The 25,572-nt window shown below is 35.6% G+C and overlaps 1 protein-coding gene across 5 annotated transcripts in view; it reads right to left on the reverse strand.

The window, feature by feature from the left end:
- Positions 1-5,427: 5,427 nt before the first annotated feature.
- LOC105995241 (putative P2Y purinoceptor 10) overlaps positions 5,428-25,572 on the reverse strand; it is a 101,559-nt gene continuing 81,414 nt past the window's right edge. For all 5 annotated transcript variants that reach the window (XM_013028940.1, XM_013028936.1, XM_013028941.1 and 2 more), the window contains exon 2: positions 5,428-7,203. In XM_013028940.1, the coding sequence (XP_012884394.1) occupies positions 6,125-7,189 (1,065 nt within the window). In that variant the 5' untranslated portion in view covers positions 7,190-7,203 and the 3' untranslated portion in view covers positions 5,428-6,124. The remainder of the gene's footprint in view (positions 7,204-25,572) is intronic.

Genomic DNA, 25,572 nt, shown 5'->3' on the forward strand with positions numbered 1-25,572 from the left:
TTTTCAAATAGGGTATCATGGAAACTTTGTCCAGGCTGGCTTTGAACTTCCATCTTACTGTTTTATCACCCCAGTAGCTGGGATTATAGGCATGGGCTTCTCTGCCTGTCATTCCTCCTACTTTTCCTCCTCCTTCTTTTCTTTCTCCTACAACTCCACCTTCTCTTCTTCTTTCTCCTCTCACAACAAATTCTTCTCATCCTCTTCCTTCTTCTTTGTCTCTGTTTTCTCTCTGTGTCATTCTCCTTTCTTGGTTTCTTTTTTTATTTATAAACCTGATTTATTCCAACTCTCTGTCTTTGGTTACTAAATTAAATTTGTATACTTCTTTCCCAATTTAGATTGTAAGCCAGGTGTGCTAAATATACTAGATGTAATTCAACCAGTTTGTTTTATATAAACACCAAGGAGAGTCATCACTAAAGGTGAGTGGCAGCGAAAGTAGAAGAAGCTAGGATTAAAGTGGTCTGAGGAAGACAAAGTATAGTCTGGAAAGAGGAGTCAGAAGATACAGAGGTGCAAAAGCCCAAGACGTATCTGACAAAGAGTGAGAAAATTTGATTTATGTGCAAGCAGAGTAGGGTAAAACAGGTTTATGTTAGACTAAATGCCATACCAAGGACTCTGCTTTCTTGCCATTTTCAGTAGATGTTAAGGAAGTTGAGCTGCAGTAGGAATATAGATCATAATAAGTACAATTTAAGGATCGGAGACAATCAATCTATAAGGTAGCATACCAATAATGAATTCATTCTTACCCTGTATGCCAACTCTCATCCTGGTGCTAATCTATATTTGGTTCTTTTGTGATGTTTTCTTCCCTTCCATAATTGCTCTTCTACTAACAGTTTCACAAATGTTAGGGACATAAAATATGATTAGGACAGTAATTTTCTTGTTTATCCCCAGGTGGGATGAAAACCATTGAAGTTTAATGAGAATCTAACCATGCAGCCAAAAGGAAGAATGACCCAAAAGAGACAGTGACCTTCAGAATAGCAATCTAGAACTCTTGCTGGAGTAAATGTAAGAATAAGAGCTGACTCCTAGTTCCAAGAGGCAATGTATGAAGGTGGTGTTGGAAACAACTTTGATGGAATTCACACACATCTGCTTTGATCAGTACTTTATTGAATTCACTAGAAAAGAAAAAGACAAAACTGGGAAGATACATGAAAGATGAACTTATGAGGTATTGTGTTTATTGTTCATTCATCTTTTCATATCTCAACTTCCCTAGTGAGAAGAAGGCATAAATAAATGATCCTTTGTTAGCAAAAACAATCACAAAAACAAAGCAAAAATGAAATAGTGTACCAGACACACTTTTTAAAGCATAGCTTAGAAATATATTTCATAGAACTACAAAAATGATAGTCTAATGCAATATTGTTACTGAAAACCAACCAGACTTTGGTCTTAATTAAATTCAGCAAATTCAACTAATCTAGAAGAAATAATTACTTTAATTGTACATATTCATTTTAATTATGCCTTTTTAGGCCCCTAGTTCCTAGTGATTGCCACGGTCCATTAAAGACAGAGAGAGACTCAGAATGTATAATTTTGATATTTTTTATTGTCGATATTTGTTACTCTTTATGTTAGTGTTTGAGCTCTGAAAGCAAAAATATAGGGCTGCTACTAAAACATTTAAAAAGAATTTGTTACCTCCTCCTTTGTTTTTCCCCTCGATAGGAAATGTACTCATTACCTTACTCATATAACTCTAACCCCTCTGTACAGTATTTTTACAATAAAAAACACATAAAATAAAAAAAGAATTTGTTGAGCATCTTCCATTTACATGATGCCAAGAGAACTAAATTATAATTTCAGCCCATAAAAATAGAGAAATCTGAAAGCCTTAATGAATCTAGTAGTCGAAAGAAACTACTAATGTCTTACCTGTAAAAACTAGGTTCAAATTTAATCTGTCAAAGAACAAAATAAATATGCTGTGGTTTCATTGAAAAGAGTTCGAGAAAAGAAAGAAGTAAAAATCATGTTCAATTATATGCGAAAGACTGAAGTTTTACATAGTTCATATTCGTGTATATTTGATTATTTGATACATATAATCTGTCCAAGAACTATAAGAACAATAGTGATTTAACTATTTAATACTTAAAGGTCTCCCAACAAGTCTACCCATGTTCAAACAACGCTAGTTAGTAAACTACCCCTCCATCTCTCCTCTTTACAATAATATGTTCCTCTAGATTTGTCTCAAATCTATTTCTTCCCAAAGTTCTGAAGAACATGCTTGCAATATGCACAATTTATCTGCAGAGGACAATGACTATACATTATTGGTTATCAGTTGTTTTTGTAAAGCTATGTTCAAGCCCTGATATTTGATTTTGTCAGAGATCTTTGACCTGTATCACAACTCTTTCTTCTGGAGGATTGGATCCAAGGAACTTATGATAGTATTATCAATAAATGGTTCTTTCTGTTACCCTTAAATGGTACCAGTCCCCAGGTACAAGTGGTCCATGCCTATAGTCTTAGCTACTCAGGAGGCTGAGGTCTGAAGATCACCGTTCAAAGCCAGCCCAGGAAGAAAAGTCCGTGAGACTTATCTCCAATTAACCACCAGAGAACTGGAAGTGGTGCTGTGGCTCAAGTGGTAGAGTGCTCGCCTTGAGCTGAAGAGCTCAGGGACAGTGCCCAGAGCCAAGGCCCCACAATAACAAAAAAATAATGGCACCAGTCAATGCTGTTCCAACCTTGAGCACTGCAAGCTTCAAACCTTCATGTTTTCTATGATGTTAATAGGTTGTCAGAATATTTCCTAATATGCACTGTGTTATTAGAAGTTCAGGATGGCACTCTGTCTACTTTCCCTGATTTCATTTTTTTTCTTTTTTCTTTTTGCCAGTCCTGGGGCTTGAACTCAGGGCTTGGGAGCTGTCCATGAGCCTCTTTGTGTTCAAGGCTAGCACTCTACCACTTGAGCCACAGAGCCACTTCTGTTTTTTTCTGAGTAGCTTATTAAAGATAAAAGTCTCGCAGACTTTCTTGTCCAGGTCAGCTTCAAACTACAATCCTCAAATCTCAGCCTCCTGAGTAGCTAGGATTATAGGCATGAGCCACCAGTGCCTACCACCCTGATTTCATTTTTAATACAACCCTTTACTGTGTACGTACAATTACATGATTTTTAAAGCATTCTCTGTATTTCTTACTGGAGCTTACCATGCCTGGTAAAGCAGAAAGGGGAACTCATTAAATATAATCAGGTTCAAAAAGATAAAATGTCTTGTACAAGATTACACAGATTTTTAAAAAACCATACATATGGGACTAGAATCTACCTTAATTAGTATCGATCAGTCACATCTGTAGAAGCAATAATACTATTTTTAAAATTCTTTCTCACTTGTGTTTTGGGAAGCAAAGAATAGAGAAATGGGGTTGTATATTTGGCTCCAGAAATACTTGATCAAGGTGACTTCATAAATCTCTTCTAGAAGTAAGATTAAATTACAGATTTCTGGAGAATTCTGGTTACTTCAAGAAATTCTGAAAGCCAGACCTTTTTTGTGTGTCTCTAAACCTAATGGATAATGTTCATTATTCATGATAAAAAACAGGCCAATTTCTAAAAATGAATTAGTGTTTCTCAAAACTTTAAATGCATAGGGGAATGTCTGCAAAGCACTCCTAAAGAGGAAGGAAGCAACAGCCAAAGTGAACACATGTTTTCTTAAGAGCATTGTGGCAAATATAAAATTACCTCAGTAAGAGCATTGAAATAGTTTCAAATATACTACTTCTTGATATAATAAGTAACTATTTTTGAAAAGTTAATTGTACACACATTTATATATATATATATATACATATATATGACAATGTTTATGTTCTAAGAAATTCTAGGTGTCAAAAACAGCTAATCATACCTCAGTGCACTGGAACTCAAATATCTGGCAACCCCACCTATCTAAACACAGCTGACAGAGCCAGGAAGGAAGCAAAATAGTCCTCAATTGCCAAAATAGATGTCATAATATCCATAAACTTCAATTCATACACTTTGCTCCATAGGAGATTTTCCTTTTCCAGCAGACATCCTATCCAAATAAAATAAAATAAGCAGGCTTTTATTCATATTTTAGAGTTAAAACTCTTTCCTAACTTGTCTGATTCATGTGTTTTGAAAGCCACAGAAAATTAGGAAGAACAAATCAAAAAGATAGACTACTTAAAACAGTTCTAAAGACAGTGGCAAAGACTGAGTATTGATAGCTTGAAAAGCTAAACATATAGTACTATACATAACAAAAGAGAACTAAAATTCAATGAGGTCATTTTAAGGTATGTACAAAGAGGTTTCAATAGCCCTAAGAGAAGCAATGTATACAATGCTTTGATGTTTATAGAGATAACCCTTGTTGATTTTGACGAGCACACTAACTGATAGCTTTCTTAAATAATAACATGAATACCAATTCTAACAAGAGCACACATTTGTAAAGTGCTTTTGTGTATAGAAATCACATTCTAAAACATATATTTATTTATCCAATCTTGGCAAATCCCCATAAAATAATACTAAAGCCCAGAGAGAAATAACTTACTCTAACTTTCATAACTTCCCTAGACATACCTAAAATTAAAGCCATGATCCTTTGTGTCTACATGAATGTTTTGTTTTCGAATACCATGCCCCCTAAGTGCTAAATATTATCTACTTTTGTTTGCATAAGACTTCATTGTTACAAAAATCACACAAATAATATATTTAGTGAGTTTCTAATCCTATACTTGCTAGATAGTAAGTCTTTATACATTTTTTAAACTATCAGAGTTTTTAACATTGGAATTTTAATGAAACCCAACATATAATTTTCAGTTTCAAAAATGATACAGGAAGACTTGTATCACAAAATGATATAACCACAGAGACTTTTAAAAGTATAATTTTCATTCTCTACTTATAATAGGATTCAACCCATCAACATTATCTTTTCTGGTGAAAAATAAGTTCTGACTGGACTTTTTAACTGGAAAATGATTAACACCATTAACATTGATGTGTGTGTGTGTGTGTGTGTGTGTGTGTGTGTGTGTGTGTGTATGTGTGTGGTGTGCACCAGACTTGGAACTTGAACTCAGGCACTGTTTGCTGTCACTGAGCTCTTTTTTTCTTTTTTTGCTCCAGGCTAGCATTCTACCAGTTGAGCCACACTTCTACTTCCAGCTTATCGGTGGTTAACTGGAGATATAGTCTCATACACTTTCTTGCCCGGCTGGCTTTTAACCACAGTTCTCAGATCTCAGCTTCCTGGGTAGCTATGATTACAGGTTTGAGCCACCAGTATCTGACTAACTCACTGATTTTAATGTACCAGTTTATGTCTGAATTGTATATGAAGCAATCAAACTAAGCAAAGAATGTAACCATTGATTTTGATGAGCAAATATAACAAAACATTTTCTGAATTAGTGCCAGTATATAAAAACATGCACCACTTCACACACACTCACTGGCGTCCAAACAAAGAGGGTTTATTTTAAGCTAATTTCAAGTTCATAAAGCATTTTAGAACATAATTTTATTTTATACTTAAGGTTTATGTGTTATGGGTGAATTCCATGGTACTTTGGAGATATTTAAGGTACGTTTGAATTGTTTGTTTCTACAAAGAGGAAAAAGGAAAGATTCACAGATATTTCAAGTTATAAAGATATGAATTCCCACAATATATTAATCTCAAATGGGCTTTTCTAATTGAATCAGCTCAAGCATATATTTCCTGAATATAATTAGGGTCATATTATTCTGACATATATTATATTTTTCAGTGTTTGTATAACTCACTTGTGTCACCTAGTCTTCAATTGACATACCATTTCTCTTGGGTAAAGATGAATCCATTCTGTTGCTCATCCCCTTAGGTATGAAATATATTTTTCATTAAGTCCATAGAAAAATTCACTTCCATTTAGACATGATATTGGCGTGGGTAAATCCTTCAGAGGATCATTTTTATGGTGTGGAGTATGGGTCATTTTTTTCTTAACACACACTAGCATCATCATTTTAAAAGAAAAATCTTAAGAATGACATAACTACACCAATAACGCATATAGATTATTCTTGCTAATTTTTTGATTACATTATATTGGAATCATCCAAACATTCAAGAGAGATTGTTTGAAGATCATCCTTTCTCTGATGAATTTCCAAAGCACTGTCCCTACATCTCACACATGACTGAAGAACCAAGCCACTGTGTTCTGAAAATTGATCACGAAATTCTGAGGTCATAAAATAATATACAACTGGATCAAGACAACAATTCAGATTTGCGAGACACAAGGAAATGATGTGGAAGCATAGGGTGGTCTTTGTAAAGGAACAGTTTGAGAACATATCTTGCTTCACCATCATAAAGAAAGGAAAGTTGAGATGGTATGGCGTGAAACATACAACGAACACCACTGCACACATCAGAACCATTCTCAAAGCCTTTTTCCTCTCTTTGGTATTCTGAGGTGGAACTTGAGATTCTTGCAAAGATTTTCTTGTTTTCCAGGTGCAGTAAGTAATAATTGCAACAGGAAACACAAACCCTCCAAGTTCAGCAGCAGTTACCATGCCAATGGAGGAAGCCATGCTAATATGGTAAAGGCCTAAATCAGCAAAGCAGGATTCAGTGTGGTTGTCTAACCCAGCGCTTCTCAAAATGGGGAGTGGCAAACAAGCAGTCCCAACGATGACCCAGATTGCAGCACTGATGCCCACATCATACCTACGCTTCCAGTTCCTGGCTCTGAATGGCTTGAGGAGAAAGAGGCACCTCTGAAGGCTGATGCATGTCAGGAAGCAAATGCTGGCATACATGTTGAGATACTTCAAGTAGAAGCACAGCAGGCACAGGGCCCTCTGGAAAGGCCAGTGGTGGCTGATGTAATAGTAAATCCGGAGGGGTAAGGACAGCACGTGGGCAAGGTCAGCCACAGAGAGGTTGATCATGAAAATGATGGCTTTGTTTTTCTTGCTGATGAAGCGACAGAGAACCCACAAGGCTGCACTGTTGGCCAGAAGACCAGGGATGAAGATGATGATGTAGGTGGTCGCATAGAGGGAGTACTGAAAAGGCATTTGAAAATCAGTGCACTTTGCCCTCGTATTGTTTGTGCTGTTACTTCCCATTTTCTTCCTTATGAAAAGCATTAGAGTGATGGTTTCTGCAGAAAATAGAGGGAAAACACCATCAAGGGCACGTTCACATATATCACAAGTCCATGTTTTACATATATAGAAATAAGATTTTCCTACCATAGAAGCATTCAAGTGTGCATTTTTGTGAAATCCAGCGTCTTAACTATGTAAAATAAAAATTAGCATATCAATCTCCAAAGCAATCATAGTAGCAAAGACAATATTTTCAGGAATCAAGATTGGATGTGTTGGCAACCACTTAAGTTAAATTTTCCTTTGAAAAACAATTAATCTGACCTGTAGAACTAACCAATAGACAAGATCTCATTGGAAAATAACCCTCACACATATATTCCATCACTCTTTAAGGTTCCTAGTTTCCATCATATAGTTGTGTCCAGTGATTACTCAACGTTTTGAGATTTACTGGGGCCTGTATCATCATCCTTGGGAAAACGAAATCTTACAGTTGCTACTTATAAATGAATGGGTAGCTGCTCAGGTAGCTCTATGAGCTTTTATCAATGATACATGGAATAGTGGTCAAGATAAGGATTGGCAGTTTATCAGGCCTTGGAAACATGTGGGTTTGAAAGTACTATTCAGATAACTTTTGCCTCTTAGACAAAGGCAAAATTGGCCCTGTTGATATAGCACTTTTCTAATGCTCCTTTGACTAAAGTTCTGTATTTGTTAACAATAATATGGCAACTCTACTGTCCTTGGGAATATCCTTGTAACCACTTGGTGCCATTACCAGAATACATAAAAGACTAGAAAGTATCTGCTCATTCATTGATGAAGCAAAAAGGAGCTTTTCCCACTTCCGCTCACAGAACAACTCTATGAAAATGCTATCAAGGTGAACAATTACAATTTTAATTTTCAGAATATTTTTTAGTGATTTAAAAATATGCTCCCCTGATCTTTCATTCTAGTTATTCTTGTCAGTGTCAGATAAAATATTCTACTCCTTGTTGTACATAAAAGCTCTTCAAACATCTGAAGATAACAATCATGTCTTCTCTGAAGTCTTCCTTATCCTGGTTAAAAACTCAATCCTAATATGTCATGGTCCTTGTTCTTGGGTTTGTTTAATGTCAGAACATTATTGTTTTTGGCCCAATGCCACTAAAGTACAAATTATTTTACCCCTAAAGATGAAAGTTCAACTACTAAATGTTTGACATTTTAAGAAATATAATTTATACTTCTGAATACAGAAACAAATGGATAAATTATATTTTAATACTTCATTACTTTTTTGTTACTTTCAAAGGCAGTTTGTTGAGCACTTTTTTGGAATGAGAAGAAAAAAGAGGCAATATTATTGTTCACTACTTAGTACTTAAGTGCAAAAGTTAATACCTATTTTGTGACAACTCTTGAAACATGAGTTTGAAAAACCAGATAAGGTCTAAGACAACTTCTACCCAAATTTAAATGCAGCCAATTAAAAAATAATGGTAAAAATACAGTCAACCAATCTGCATTCCAGATGCTGAGCACACTATTTGATGCTTTCACAGTAACGATATGAAATTCTCAGACTATTTACTGAACAGGCAGTTTACTTCAATCAAGCAACCAGGTCATGCAGGCAGCTACTTTTGAGTGATTTATTCTTTTCACTGAGTTGATTGATGCCAACTTCTCCAATTAGTCTAGGAAACTATTGATCACCTTTTCATAGCTTATCCATTGGACTAGCTGAAATCATTGCTATTATATTATCTATATTGAGTCTAAAATTTTAAAGGACACACAAGGAAGAACCAAAACTAGTCCCTGACATAATGTTAAAGAATGATTAATACTCATGATCATTTCTAGTTTTGTTATAGCATGATTAACAATCACTGAATATCTACTATTGGCAGGTATCATGTTAAGTACTTTATCTCTCTCTACCAATCTGCAGCAGCAATCTTATACAACAATAATGTGTGAAATATGGCTATTTCATACATGGGATAACAGAGAGCCCCCCCCAAAAAAAAGGCAAGGCTCACTTCCTCCATGAAGCCTTTTCTGACTTCTGAAACATACGAATCAATTCTCTGGCTTCAGAATATTTGTAGTTCATTTTTTTTTTCAGAAAAGTGTGCTTAACACACCCAGCATGATATGATTACATTCCTTTCCAGGGAGTCTAATTTGTTCCTCTTAACATATCAAAGACACATTCTTTTACTTCGAGGTCTAGTAAAGTGTCCTGAATATATCAAGGGTCAACTCAGTGTTTGTTGGTTAAATAGTTGTATGATAAACAAATGAATCTGGAACAGAAAAAATGGTTTCACTTAGAGAAAGAGAACCAGTAGAAAGGAATGTCAGGGGGATTAGAAATGAGAAATTAGCTGTGATGTTTGATGCGACCAGCAGGTGTCATAAGTATACAACATTCAAATAGCTTGACATTTAATAGAATTGGTTTTAAAATCTCATTAAAAATTAATGGAGAGAAATACCAATAAGGACCAATGTGAGTTGAGAATTAGAAGCCTCTAAAGAATATTTTAGAAAGTCTGGGCTTAATTTATTTTTCTTAGCCTATTTTCTCACAGAGTTTTCTAAAGACTGCTTGGCTTCTAGATGCATTATCGATTCCTAAAATATTAGAGCTGTTAAAGTTCATTAAACTCTGGTTCAGTTATTTATGAGGAAACCAAGGCCAAAAAAAGGAGAGTAAAGTTTCCAAATTCACACAGAAAATTAGTGGCAACGGCTGAACTGGGATCTCTTGCCTCCCACTACAGAGAATTTTCTACTTTTCCAGGAACTTCTAAGATGAAAACCATATTTTTGTAATTATCTAATAATAAAACAAATGTTCTGAAATGAACCAATGCCAGTATTTAGACCACTAACCTTGACCATGAACTATTTCAACAAGAGGGATTAGTTCCTTCCAAATTTTCTAAGACAAATACAGTATTTTAAAATGAACTTTTCTAGTCCCTAATGGTAAAATTGTGTAAGAAACTGCCTTAAAAACTTACATGATGTTGTTTTAAATTTTTTATTATTTCTTCACACAAGGAATAGAATTTCACATTGGAAAACAGAAGTAAACACAAACAAAACAAATCTTATTAATGTAAAATATATTTCAATCAGAGACTCCATGTGCTCTGGTTTTATACAAAACCAGAAGTTTTGTTGCTGACACTTTGGTACCTCTTTTTCAAACAATTTCTCTACACATGTAGACTGATAAATGAATGCATATGTGGCTCTTTTTAGTAAATTTGACTTGTGTACTCACAGCTTTCTATGCCAATACATTTAATCCCTCAATCATAACTGTCATAGTAATATATAATATCCTCCCATGTCAATTATATCTAATTAGCAATTTTAATGAACATTAAAATTGCACAGTGTAATTTATTTAACTAATGAGCATTGTGGTAAATTCCCTTCTTTTCCTATTAGAATCATTTGTAAAAATATTAGTAACACTTTTGCAAACCCATTTGTGCATTTGAACAATTCTATCATAAATAACTTCTAATAATGCCATATTATCCCCCAAGAAAGCATCTTATATGGAATTCCAAAGGATGCTTTTTTACATCACAGTGTCAAATGTATTTGTATTCCAAATATGTAAAATTTCATCTAGCTAGGGAAGAAACATGATTAAGTGAATTTTGACACACTCTTATTTTTTAATGGTGAATGACACATTGTGTAAATATATGGCATATAAAATTTTGGTTCATTTTCATCATTGTGTAGAATAATTTGTCCTATTTACCTTCATTTAGTTATTTCCATGTAAAAAGTGCTTTAGTAAAACAGAACAGGAACTATAGCAAAAAATATTTCATTATGTCTTGATTTTAGAAAACACATTATCAGGATTCTGTATTTAAATATTAAGAACTTCAGAGTTGGAAAAGTATGACAGTTGCCTTAATGCCTTAGTGAGAAGTTAAGCTTTTAAGAACTATTCTTTTAAAGGTCAGATAATGTGATGTCAGGAAAATGAACCCTTAGATATGTATCTTAATGTTTTTTTCTTTCATGCATGTGTTTCTAATGCATTTATAAGATTATCTCTTTGTTGCTTTGTATGTCCCTCCCCCACAGTATAACCCCTGCTTTCACTATATTTGATGTCAGTATAACTTGAGGAGGAGATGGGGAAAAACCAGTTGTTTAAGATACAGGTGGACCTGTTGCAACAATGAGAAGTACAAGTTGTCATGTCCAAAACGAGCTTTACAACGTTGGTGCGGGGGGTGGGGGGGGAGGAGAAAGATTGGGATTGGGGGGGGAGGGGGGAGGCTGGGAAGGGATGTGAAGGGTAAACAAAAGGAGGAGGCTGCAATGCTTGGTAAGAAATGTACACATTATCCTGCCCATGTAATTGTAACCCCTCTGTACAGTATCTTCACAAATAAAATAAAATAAAAAAAGAACTATTCTTTTCATCACATCGAATATTTGAGGAAAGCCTAATGAATTTATTCTTAGCCATCTAATTAAATTAACAAGTTATTATTAATATCCAGAATAGCCACTGGTTTGTGGCTTCTGCACTCACATAAAAATGCTTGAAAAATTCAAGACAACTTTAAGACAAAGCAGGTAGGAGAAAAAAAATTATGTTGTCCCAGAATTTCTGCTTCTGGAGTGTCAGAAATGTGAAAACAGTGAGTTCAATCAAAGCAAAAGAATACCTTATTCTTAAAAGGTTTCGAAATCTAGCTGGTAAGCACTTTAATTTATGACTGATTTTCAGTTTTAAAGGGAAAACATATTTATGATTTTATTTTCCTGTAGAAATTAGAGACATTTATAAACTTTCTCCCATAACCACGTATTTAAAATTCTTTTTCATCCGAGGCCATTATGTTTTTAATTCAGTTTAATTTTTTTTTATTTTTCATGGTCAATACACTAAAATGGTTTCAAATAAAGACTCTAGACAGACCTGAGTTTGAATGTAAGTCCCTCCTCTTACAAGGTATTTTTCTGAATTTATTTGATCCACAATTTTTTTCAACTACAATGTGTACCATTTTTTGTACTTTCAGAGAAGTAAGCTAATGTATTCAGTGTATGTGTAGTAAAGTAACTATTATTCTAAATTGCTTTGAATAATTCTACAAGAAATATGAAATATGAATATGTTACAAAGATCAGATGAAGTTGCAATTACACCAGAAGCTTCTCTAGTCTTTATTAACCTCAATTTTCTTTGGATTTTTGAAGTATCCAAACACACCAATTTGGATTCAGCATTTAGTGGCAATCAAATTTATTGAGCATTTCTAGTATGCCATGTACTTAATCTTTGTGACGCTCCTCTAAGTGTTCATTTAAATCAGTGAAAAAATGTTCCAGTTGTTGCCCAAGATTAAACTGCTAGTATGTGATGGAACTGGGATTAGAAGCCAATTATTCTTCCTACTACATTAGGTGATATTGTGATAAGGTTCTGAACTTGAGTTATAGTTCCCTGACAAGTATTCTCTCTTATTGCCTCTAAGACATCACCTAGACCTTTAAAAGTATGAGTTGGAATGTTGTTATATGATTACTTTGCATTAAACTCAATTCACACGAAGTGGCATCATTAACATATTTACCTTTTAATACCACGTGCACAACTGTCAATTCCTATTATTTGTATTTTGCTTTAATTTAAACTTTAACCACTTTTCTCTTTCTGTATCACTTATATTGTCTACTTCATATTCTTATCAGCCCCTACCCTTTCCCTCTACTTCTAGATTTCTTCACTGAAATTAGGCTGGTATTGTTCTGAACTAGATTATTGTAAGGTAAGGCATTCATTATCAAGGAAAGCTACTAAAAATAACCTAAAAACTAAAGCAAAAGGAACAACAAATTATTTGAAATAAAGCATAAAGAAATGTCTAATGGAGGGACAAAGGGTAAACAAATGCAGCAATGGTACTCACTAGACAATATTTTGAAAATTAACTATAAAAGTTGTAGGTGGGGATGGGAAGACAAAACTGAGAGACAGCAAGGGAAGAGGTGCCATTGTTCCAAAAGAAATATACTCTTTACCTGACTTGGTAACTGTAGTCCCTGTGTACATCACCTCTATAATAACAAAAATTAAAAAATTAAAAAGACATGCCTAATATTGGCAGACACTGGTGGCTCATGGCTATATTCATAGCTACTCAGGAAGTTGAATTTTGAGGATGGAAACCAGGAAAGCCCATGAGACTCATCTCCAACTAACCACCAAAAGCGGGAAGTGGACCTGTGGCTCAAGTGGTAGAGTGCTAGCCTTAAGTGAAAAGCACTAGCAACCAGGCCATGAGTTCAAACCACAGTTCTGGCAGAAAAAGAAAGAGAGAAGAGGGTGGAGGGAAAGGAGAGTGTGGGAAGAAGGGAAAGAAAGATGCCTAATGCCATAGTAAGAAAAAAGTAAGACAACAATGCACATCCAAACTTACCTGTCATTAAATGTAAACAGATTAAATATAGGAATTAAAAACAGATATTAGAAGAATGGATTAAAATAAACAATGATATTCAACAATCTATTGCTTATAGACACATGGTAGACTCAGAGAAATACATGGATTAAAACATGAAGTTAATACAGGTAGACCTATAACAACAATGAAATGTACAAGATGTTATGTTGAAAATGAACTTTACAACTTTGGCATGGGGAGGGGGAGATGGGAAGGGATGGAAAGAGGAAACAAAGGAGGAGGCAACAATGCTTGATAAGAAATGCACTCATTACCTTGCCCATGTAATTGTAACCCCTCTGTACGGTATTTTCACAATAAAAAAAACCATAAAGTTACAAAATAAGACATGCATCTAAACTGTAAACAAAAGAGAGAGGACTGAGGATGTAACTCAGAGGTCAAAGGTGTGTTAGTATACACAAGGCACTGGGTTCAAGTCCCAATGACATAAGAAAGCTATAATGAGACTTATTAACTTGCTGGGTATGGTAGCATGTGTCTTTAGTACAAGCTCCTTAGCAGGCTAAAACAGAACTACTTGATCCCAGGAGTTCAAGGTCAATCTGGGTAACATAGCTTTGCATTGTCAGAGAGAGAGAGAGAGAGAGAGAGAGAGAGGAGACAGACAGACCGACAGACAGACACAGAAGGACAGAGAGAGATAGAGACAGAATAATAATTAATATAAGACAAAATAGATTTTAGACAAAATTCATGTTAAAGGTAAAAACTATTATAATTAGAACATAATCACTTTTATGAGGAAAATTTAGTAACTAAAATATATACTCCTAAAATAATGGGCTGAAATATATGAGGAAAAACCAGAAATGAAAATAGAATAAAAACCAGATGCCAGTGGTTCACATCTATAATACTAGCTACTCAGATGGCTGAAATCTGAGGATCACAATTCAAAGCCAGTTGGGGCAGGAATATCTGTAAGACTTATCTCTAATAAACCATGGAAAACTCAAGTGGTAGAGGATTGCCTTGGACCAAAGAAATTCAGGGACAACACTGAGAACCCGAGTTCAAGCCCCAGGATTGGCACGTGCACACACAAACACACAAGGAATAGACAAGTAACAAAAGTTGGTAATTAAATATTCTAATAGTCTGCTTTCAATAATAGAATTAGAGGGCCCTATCTTACCCTGAGATGCTGGGGCAGGAGGTGAGAATGTTAAAACACTGGCTAAATCACTTTTTTTTAATTTAATTTTATTGTTATTGTAAAGACAATGTACAGAGGTACTATAGTTACATAAGTCAGGTAATGAGTACATTTTGTTTTGGACAATGTCACCCCTCCTCTCATTCTCTCCCAGTTTTTCCCTCCTGACACCCCTCTTCCATGAGTTGTACAGTTAGTGTTCAACATAGTGTCTACTGAGTATCACTACTGCATTTGTTCACCCTTTATTCCTCCATTTCTATGCTTTCCTTTACCATCCCCCAAACAGATAAAATTAAATACCAGACAAAAGGTACAGAAAACAAAAACAGTGACAAAGCAAAGAGAAAATAAACAAGAAGCAAAATAACATAAAACCTGTTGTTTCCATTCTTGGAGTTCATGTCTATATACATCATTTTATATGATCATATCTACATAGTTATTGAGCCTTTGTGATCCTCTCCTAAGAATATCCTCCCTTGGTCTCACTGTGTGAATGTCTAGAGTCCTGTATAATTTACCATGTCCAAGTGTATTTTTTTTGTCTTCTACCACCCAGAGTGTTTACTTGTAGATTTATAGGCACATTCTAGTTACAACAAATGAAGGAAACTATGCAACCTATGTTCCTTTGGGTCTGGCTTACTTCACCCAATATAACTTTTTCCAAGTTTTTTTTCCCATTTGCTTACAAATGGTACAATATCATTCTTTCTGATAGAAGCATAGAATTGGTCGTGTTAATGATAGTCCTTATTATAAGTTCATCTTTCAATCAGTATTTTGCCCTTAAATAGGCTAAAATATTAGGGACCAGGAAAATTTTACTCCTTAATTGATAGCTGTTAGACCCTTCTCTGGTGCCCTGGCTGTCTTCAGTGCAAGCCTATCAGCCAAGCAACCCTGGATGGTAATTGCTTGAAATACCTTCATGACAAGTTGGCTATGTTGGAGACATCACAGTCACTCTGAGAACACATGAGCAGTTGTGGGGGACCACTTCAACCATGGCTGAAGACATGGCCTTGGAAAGCAAGAAAGAGCCTCTGCAAACTCTTAGATGAACTTACAGCCATTTTCATTGAGACTAGAGGGGGAAATAGATCCCATGGTGTCTCAACACAAGTCGTGTGATTGGCGCAAACACAATCCTTTGTTGGTATGAAGATTTGCTGTGCTTGCTGAAAAAATAACCACATGTCACTTTCTTTAGCTATAAAGAGGCTCTTTGGCTAACTTGTTGAGTCAGTCAGGATACAGTCTCTCTTCTGGTGTTATAATATTAGGTTCAATGAAAAGCTTCTTCCAAAAGATATTTTCTTTCCTACTTTTTATCTTTATCTTTAGCATTGATACAGTGGGGTGAGGTGGCGATATGAAGAGAAGATGGTGGAAGAAGCAACAGAGTGCTAACAGCAATAGCTGAAGAGTTCCTAAGAGTAACCTAGACTACAGTAATCATCAGGAGTAGGGATGGCAGAAATGAAAGGAATGATGAAAGTAGAGAGACGATAACAAAGGGAAGAAACCTAAAGCTAAAGATAGATGGAAGGCTGTAACAGCACAAGAAATTATTTTGAATCCCTGGTCACTGAAAGAGTTCCTTGGGGCTGCCAAGCCTTAAAGAGTAAGGACTCAGATACCCTAGGTTCCAAACTATATCACTAGCTTCAGTCAAGAGCTGAGAGTTGTGACACCTTAGGCACAAGATTGGAAATGCTTGTCATTGAAGAGCTGAAGATCTTAGCAAATGAAGTCTACTTGAGAGCTGCAACAACTAGCAACAACTGTTGAATGTGTTTTGCTCCCCATGTTGCTGCTGCTGCCACCTAAAGCTTAGAATTACAATAAGCCATGTGTCAGGGCTGCCAGTGTCTAAAAAAAAATGCATAGCTTTTAATGCCTAGCGGAATAGCCTGTACCTGTCAGGGTATGGGGTTGTAAGCATCTGGGTCTGCCAGTTATCCCCAATAACTTGAATACTCAAGGACCTAGGATTGCCAGCACAGGAAGAGCTTCTTCTTGACTCCCTGTGATTCCTATCCAGCTAGAGCAAAAGCACACCAGTAAGAAGATTGGTCCAGAACAACTTGGTAGAACAATAACTTGGCAGAAATTGAGCAGGAATGTACAAAATCGGTACAACACTATAAACTACCTAAACTTAATAGAAAACAGTAAAACATTCCACTCAACAGTATCAGAATATATAATTTAAAAAACTGAAATCATACACGATATGGTCTTTGACCATAATTGCATGAAGTTAAAATGAATAAGGGAAGAAAAGTTTGCAAACTCTCAAATATGAGGAAATTTGAAGACACACTTGTGAAGAAAAATGGATCAAAGAAAAATATCACAAGATAAATTATAAAAATACTTTTTTTGTAGGTCGTGGGGCTTGAACTCTGGGCTTGGGTGCTGTCCCTCAGCTCTTCAGATCAAGGCAAGCGCTCTACCACTTGAGCCACAGCACCACTTCTGGTTTTCTAATGGTTTTATTGGAAATAAGAGTCTCATGGACTTTCCTGCCTTGGCTGGCTTTGAACCTTGATCCTCAGATCTCAGCCTCCTGAGCAGCTAGGATTACAGGCGTGAGCCACTGGCACCTGGCCAAATTATAAAAATAGTTTTGCAGCCATGAAATTAAATGTATAACATATCAGACTGATTCAACAAAACTAAAGTAGACTTGGAAGTTTATATCTTAAGAAATATATTAAAAATAGTAATGTTCTGAAAGCATTGACCTAAACTTCTGCCTTAGGAAGCTACAAACTGAAAGGCAAACTAAAGCCAAATGTTAGGAAATAAATAATAAAGATTAGAGCATAAGTAAACTAAATGAATAATGGAAAAACAATAAAACACATCATTGAAACCAAAATTGATTATTTGAAAAGACAAAATTAACAGCCCGTTAGTTAGACCAAACACACACAAAAAAGAGAACACACAATTTACTAAAAACAAGATTGAAACAAGGGCACTATTACTGACCTAATAGAATAAGGATTATCAGAATAGTATGAACAGTAGTATGTCAAAAATTAGTGGGATGAATTTATATACTAACACGAGTCTGAGATTAGAGAATCACAGTTCATAGCCAGCACAAACAGAAAAGTCCATGAGACTCTTGCCTACAATTTACTAGCAAATTACTGAGCTGATGATACAGTTCAAGGGGTAGTGCACTAGCCATGAGGAAAAAATGCTAAGCGATTAGTGTAAGGCCCTAAATTCAAGTCCTAGTACAAGTACACACACACACACACACACACACACACACACACACACACCTGGTCAATGAATTTCTGAATTATTGAGTAACACTGATCTGAGTACTAAGAATTTTCTAGAGGGCTAATATCTTAAGGATGAATTTCTGGATTGCTTCTGGATTTTATGAAATTGACTTTCTCAATATGATTAGAATTAAAAGCATCATTGAAAGCTTTTCATAGTCAAGAAGCAATAGTAGCCAAGACATGATTTGGCAATAAAGGTACACAAAATACTGCAATGCCTAGTATATATTAAAACCGTACAGAAGATAGTTTTTTAATATATATTTTATTGTAAAGATGCTGTACAGAGGTGGTTACAGTTACATGAATAAGGTAATGAGTACATTTTCTATCGACCATTGTTACCTCCTCCTTTGTTTTTCCCCCACCATTCCTTTCCTCCCCACCTCCCCAACTCCTCCCTCCTTCCGCCCCGCAATTGTAAAGTTCATTGGCAACATAGCATCTTGTACATCTCATTGTTACAATGAGATGAGAACATTTGTTATTTCCCTTCCCCTCCTCAAATTAGAAAAATGTATATATAAGATGCAGGGCACCTGAAACCAATACAGGAAAAACAGGGGTTATACTATGGGGGAAGAACATATAAAAGAAACAAAAAACACATGGTACATTAAAAACAACAGCAAGAAAGATAAAATGTCCTGTGTCTCTATCTTGGGGTTCATTTCGCTTAGCATCATCTTATGGTCATGTGCATATAATATTAGAATTATTTTTTTTCAAAAATACAAAACTCTGGGGCTGGGAAGGTGGCTCAGTGGTAGAGCACTTGCCTTGAATGCATCAGGCCCTGGGTTCGATTCCTCAGCACCACATAAGCAAAAAGAAAAAAAGCCGGTAGTGGTGCTGGGGCTCAAGTGGTAGAGTGCTAGCCTTGAGCTGAAGAACTGAGGGATAGCGCCCAGGCCCAGAGTTCAGACGCCACGACCGGACTCAAAAAAAAAAAAAAAAAAACCTCTGCACTGCTTGCTCATAACTGAGCTAGAGGGAATGACAAGAGTAAAGGTTGAGCATAGGGCTTTAAACTTTCAGCTCAAGCTTCATATCAATGACCTTCAAGTTTCTTCATTTCCCCTGAAAGAAGCACTTATCTTCTGTAGTCATAGGGCCAAGAGATTTAGTTAAACCAAAAACAAGCTCATCCTTCAACTGGCTGATTATAAGGCAAATTAAGTTCCCCATCTGGCAGGAATTCTTCTTTTAAAATAAGGTTTGGAAAGAAATAGATATTAAAAATTGGAATGGGAGTATACTGACAGAGCCAAATGAAGCTGGAGATATTAAACACCTAAAATATTTTGTCTTCTTTCCAGGAAAAGCAGGCCCACTAAGCCTGCCTAATGATTTCACTGCATCTTTGCCTAAGAATCTGTAATGGCTTATCCTGAGGTATTTGCCTCTGAGTCTCTTCAGGAACTATTCTCCTACCTTCTCTTGCTTCTAGAACTATAACTTGACTTAAGTCCTAGTAGGCCTTAATGGGTGAAACATAGACATGTGACTCTCCAGATGGTATTATACACACCAAAAGAACTACACAATCTCTAAAACTTACACAGAGAGAAATCTTGGACATATGGTAGGAACGGATTTAAGAATATAGGACGATGGTTGAAGAAAAACAGATCTAGGTTTGAATGAATATATTGATAGATATCCACTAAGCAGAGCTTCTGTATTCAATTTTAGCTTGGGCAATTATAATGGGCACTAAGGTAGAGGAAAGAAAGCACTAAGACTTTATGCCCTCAAATGGCCTAAACTAAGTATAGTAACTACTTTTGCATATTGTACAGAAAAGGGTTGAAAGGCTTAAGGAAACTGGAATGGTAGAGTATATTTATTACATAAGTCCTGGTCATCCAACCCTGGAATGACTCAACAGGAAAACCTTTCACCACACCTGTGAAAAAGACATATGGAAAGGGGATCTAATGTTTTTAAGATCTCTGTAAGACAGGAATTACCATGGGAACTGTTGACACTGACGGGAGATCTCTATGAAGGCCAGGTTATTGCACTTAATTGCCAAAAACAAGACAGAAATGAATATCATAACACGGATTGGATTCAAAGCTGTAATTAGCATAGTGTGAATCAGAGATATCTATGGTGTTGGCTAACTGTTCATGATAATCCCACAAAAGAAATACATGAATACATATCTTAGGGTTCATTTTCCTAACATCAACTTATCTGACCTTTTCTGCTTGATTCAGACATATACTAGTTATTGCAAATAAGGGAAACCATGGGACCTAATTGGGCCTGGCTTACTTCACTTAATATAACTTTTTCCAATTCTTTCCATTTCCTAACAAATGAGGCAATGTCATTCTTTCTGATGGAGGCATAGAATTCCATTGTGTATATACACCACATTTATATATGTATTCAAATGTGTTTTTTCTTTTATGTGATTGTTTCTAACACATCTATAAGATTATTTCTTTGTTGCTTTGTGTGTCCCTCCCCCATGGTATAACGCCTGCTTTCATTGTATTTGAGGTTGGTATAATTTGTGGAGGGGAAGGGAAAAAACAAATCGTTTAAATAGGGATACGGGTGGATCCATTGCGACAATGAGATGTACAAGTCGTTATGTGGAAAAACAAACTTTACAACTTTGGTGGGGGGGAGGAGGATTGGGTGGAGGGGGGGAGGGGAGAGGATGGGAAGGGATGGGAAGGGGAAACAAAGGAGGAGGCTCCATTGCTTGATAAGAAATGTACTCATTATCTTGCCCATGTAATTGTAACCCCTCTGTACAGTATTTTCACAATAAAAATTAAAATTAAAAAAAGAAAAAAAGAGATGAACAGGCTACTAAAATTTTACCTTATATAGTTAAGTAGAAGAGCTATAGATCCAATGGACAGAATTCTAACTTAAATGGACAAGAAAAAGAGTCATAAATAATTTCCTAAATTTGAGCTACTTTATAATCCAAGAACCTTTTGAATAAAGGAGAGGCTAGTCCACCAGAAGAATAATCCTACTGCACTGTCTTATTTTATACTTTTGATCAGTCCCAGCTTCCGTTACAGGGACTCATTAGCATTTTAAAAAGAGACTGCAAAATAGAGAAACCAATAACCAAATTACTCAGGAATTCTTGAACCTTGCCCTGACCTTAATACTAATTTCAAGAGAACAAAAAAAGTAATAATGATCCAACAGTTAGCACATATGCCATATAATCCATCAAATATGATTATACTTGAACTGTCAGACAACAAAAATGCTATATGAAACATTTGAGATGCCACTGTAATTAAAGCACAATGTAGACTATTGGAATTTGTAGCAAATTGTAAGTCTTTCATCCTACTCAAATAAATATTGTCTGTACAACACCTTTTGGCTTGCTACAATGCCTTAGTAGAGACAATGTTTAATTATGGATGAACATGTCATCATGTCATTTGAGATGTACATCATCATATAGGGAAGCAAAGCTGGAACACTTGCTGAGGGAAAGGAGACTGTACAATGGATAATAGATTGCAATGATTTTTAAATGCCAGCAGTAAGGATGTCATCAGGGTACTGGACTAAAGCTTCGCACCATCTCTGTATATAGCTTCCCCAATAAAAGATAAAGACAGCAGGATGAACTCAGTAGCACTTGTAGATTTTTTTTTACGGTTCTCACCATAAAAGAACCATTGGTCTTGAACAGTTGCTAGAATACATGTCTTAAAGACCTATTTTTTCTCTAATAAATTTTTTTCTTTAATAAATTTTGAGTTGATGTTTCTATATAATATGAGGTCAGTATTCAGTTTCATTCAACATGTGATTATAGAGTTATTCACAATGCCATTTATTAAATAGAATACTCTTCCCCCTTGTATGTTCTTTGTACTTCTGGCAAAAATCCATTGATTGCAGACACGAAGATTTATTTTTACAATCTCAATTCAGTTCCATAGTTTGTATGTTATTTTGACTCTTATTGCAGTAGATTTTTAACTAGGTTGTGACATCTCCACATCTCCAACTTTCCTCTTTTGCTTAGGATTTATTAGGCTATTTGGATCTTTGGTGGTTCCATATTAATTATAGATTACTTTGAGGATTTCCTTTAAAATGTTATTAAATTTTGACAGCTTGGATTGTTTGTACATTTGGAGTGTATTATGGATATTTTAGCAATATTCTTACAATTGATGAACACGGGATATATTTTTAGTGTGTGTGTGTGTCTGTCCTGGGGCTTAAACTCAAAGCCTGGGCACTACCCAAAGCTTTTTATTTTCTTGCTCAAGGTTAAGTACTATAACATTTGAGCCATAGCTCCTCTTTTAGCTTTTTGGTGCTTAACTGGAGATTAGAATCTCATGAACATTCTTGCCAAAGAGAGTTTAGAAATGCAATGCTCAGATCTCAGCCACCTAAGTAGCTAGGATTTCAGGTATGAGCCTCCAGCACCCAGAGAAATACTTTTTTAAAATTTCTGTCACCTTCAATTTCTTTCATTATTTAATTATTTTTAATGTGCATATCTTTCACCTCATTGGTCAAATTTACTCCTAAGCATTTGCTGATGCTCATGTAAATGCAATTGTTTTCTTGATTCTTTTCATTGTTTCTTGCTTGTATATAAAAATTAAATTTTTTTGGTCGGTTACAGGGCTTGAACTCTGAGCCTGAGCACTGTCCCTGCGCTCTTCAGCTCAAAGCGAGCTCTCTACTGCTTGAGCCACAGAGCCACTTCCAGTTTCCTAGTGGTCTATTGGAGATAAGAGTCTCAAGGACTTTCCTGCCCGGGCTGGCTTTGAACCGCGATCCTCAGATCTCAGCCTCCTGAGTAGCTAAGATTACAGGTGTGAGCCACCGGCACCCGGATAAAAGGTTACTAATTTTTATAGGTTCATTTTTTTTCTTCAAACTTTAGTTAACTCATCCAGTATTCATAAAATATCGTTAGTAGATATCTAAGGATTTTCTACATAGAAGATACTCATCTGCATGTTATCAGGGACATATTTTTCTCCTTTTTGAATGCCTCACTGTTTTTTATTTTTTAATTGTGAAAATACCGTATAGAGGGGTTACAATTACATGGGCAAGGTAATGAGTACATTTCTTATCAAGCATTGTTGCCTCCTCCTTTGTTTTCCCTTACCATCCCTTCCCATCTCCTCCATCACGCCCCCGCCTCCTTCTTGCACCCCTCAAAGTTGTAGAGTTTGTTTTTGTTCATTTTTCCACATAACGACTTGTACATCTCATTGTTGCAATGAGTCCAACTGTATCCTTATTTAAACAATTTGTTTTTTTCTCTTCCCCTCCACAAATTATACCAACATCAAATACAGTGAAAGCAGGGGTTATACAGTGGGTTAGGGACATATAAAACAACAAAGAAATCATCTTATAAATATATTAGAAACAATCACAAAAAAGAAAAAATATTTGAGTGCTTATCTTTGGGTTTAGTTCACCTAACATCAACTTATATTACCTTTTCTGCTTATCTCAGACATATACTAGTTATTGCAAATAAGGCAAACCATGGGACCTATGTTTCTTTGGGCCTGGCTTACTTCACTTCATATAATTTTTTCCAAGTCTTTCCATTTCCTAACAAGTGGGGCAATGTCATTCTTTCTGATAGAGGCATAGAATTCCATTGTGTATATACACCACATTTTCTTGATCTATTCTTCTACTGAGGGGCATCTGGGTTGGTTCCATATCTTAGCTATGGTAAATAATGCTGCAATAAAATATAGTTGTGCTGGTAGCTTTAGTATGGTCTTGTTTTTGATCATTTGGGTAAATGCCCAAAAGTGGGATTGCTGGGTAACAGGGGAGCTCTATTGGACAAATGGGATTGCATAAAATTGTAGAGATTCTGCATGGCAAAGGACATAACTAGCAAGATTAATAGAAAGCCCATTGATTGGGAGATCTTCACTAGCCATAAAATGGACAAGCTTCTCATTTCTAAAATATACCTGGAACTCAAAAAATTAAATCCCCCAACAACAAATCCTCAAAGAAACAACTTCCCAATGAATAAATGAGCTAAAGACTTAAAGAGAAACTTCTCTGATGAGGAAATAAGAATGACCAATAGACACATGAAGAAATGCTCAACCTCTCTAGCCATAAAAGAAATACAAATCAAAATAACATTGAGATTCTACCTCATCCCAGTTAGAATGGCTATAATCAAGAATTCTAATAACAACAGATGCTGGAGGGGATGTGGACAGAAAGGAACCTTACTGCATTGTTGGTGGGAATGTAAACTTGTTCAACCACTTTGGAAAGTAGAATGCCTCACTGTTTTGAGTAATTGTTATATGTGTGCTATGACATAAAATATTAGGTTGAATATTAGAGGTAAAAGTGGGTATCCTCAGGTGGACCTGATGCAACAACGAGAAGTATAAGTTGTCATGTCCAAAACGAGCTTTACAACGTCGGTGAGGAGAAGGGTTGGGATTGGGGAGGAGGGGGGAGGCTGGGAAGGGATGTGAAGGGTAAACCAAAGGAGGAGGCTGCAATGCTTGATAAGAAATGTACGCATTATCCTGCCCATGTAATTGTAACCCCTCTGTACAGTATGTTCACAAATAAAAAATAAATAAATAAATTTAAAAAAAAGTGTTGTGCTGTTCCTGAAGTTTCTGCTGAGTAATTTACAGAGAGTTTTATGTGTGTTCCTTGTATCTGAAGATCTTTTGTCTTTTAAGAATACCTGCTTTGTTTTATTTTGGTTACTGCCTTTATAAAATGCCCTATGGACCTGTTTACTTTTAGTGTTTTGGGACGAGGCTTTTGGGTTTTGTTGTTGTTTTGGTGGTATTGCACAGAGCTCTGTGCTTATTAAGATAGCATGAGTCTACTGAACCATGCTTCTAGCCTTTTTTGATGGATAATGTGTTAAAATAGAGTTTTACTTCCCACATAGGTATACTCAGAAAACATCATATGTGTCTTTTTAGGCTTCCTGTCCTCACTGGGAACACAAATGCACATCCCCTCATCCAGCTTCCTACCTTAGAAGGATATTATACTTAAAATTGAATTATTCCAGTGAAACCTCCTTCATACTATTACTGTATTTTAATTAAAAAATAAAGAAAAATTTTGAACAGCATCTGTAACAATTCAAATCCTTTCTGATTGGATTGTTGAGTGATGTAGCTGCTTTGGAAAGGAAATTAGCAGTGACTCAGAATATAGTTACCATAAACTTTATCCATTCCATCTTAATGTGCATAATCAATAGAAATTAAAAATGAATCCATGCTAAACTTCATTCCATTAATGTTATTAATAGCATCTATCATAACAGCAAAAGAGAAAAAATGACCCATATGTCCATTAAATAAATGGAATGAACAAAATGTAACATGTCAGGCAGAGAATTGCAGTGTTCAGCCCCTATCCTTCCATGTC

The sequence above is a fragment of the Dipodomys ordii genome, unplaced genomic scaffold (genome assembly GCF_000151885.1).
Source record: "Dipodomys ordii isolate 6190 unplaced genomic scaffold, Dord_2.0 Scaffold116, whole genome shotgun sequence".
Lineage (NCBI taxonomy): Eukaryota > Metazoa > Chordata > Mammalia > Rodentia > Heteromyidae > Dipodomys > Dipodomys ordii.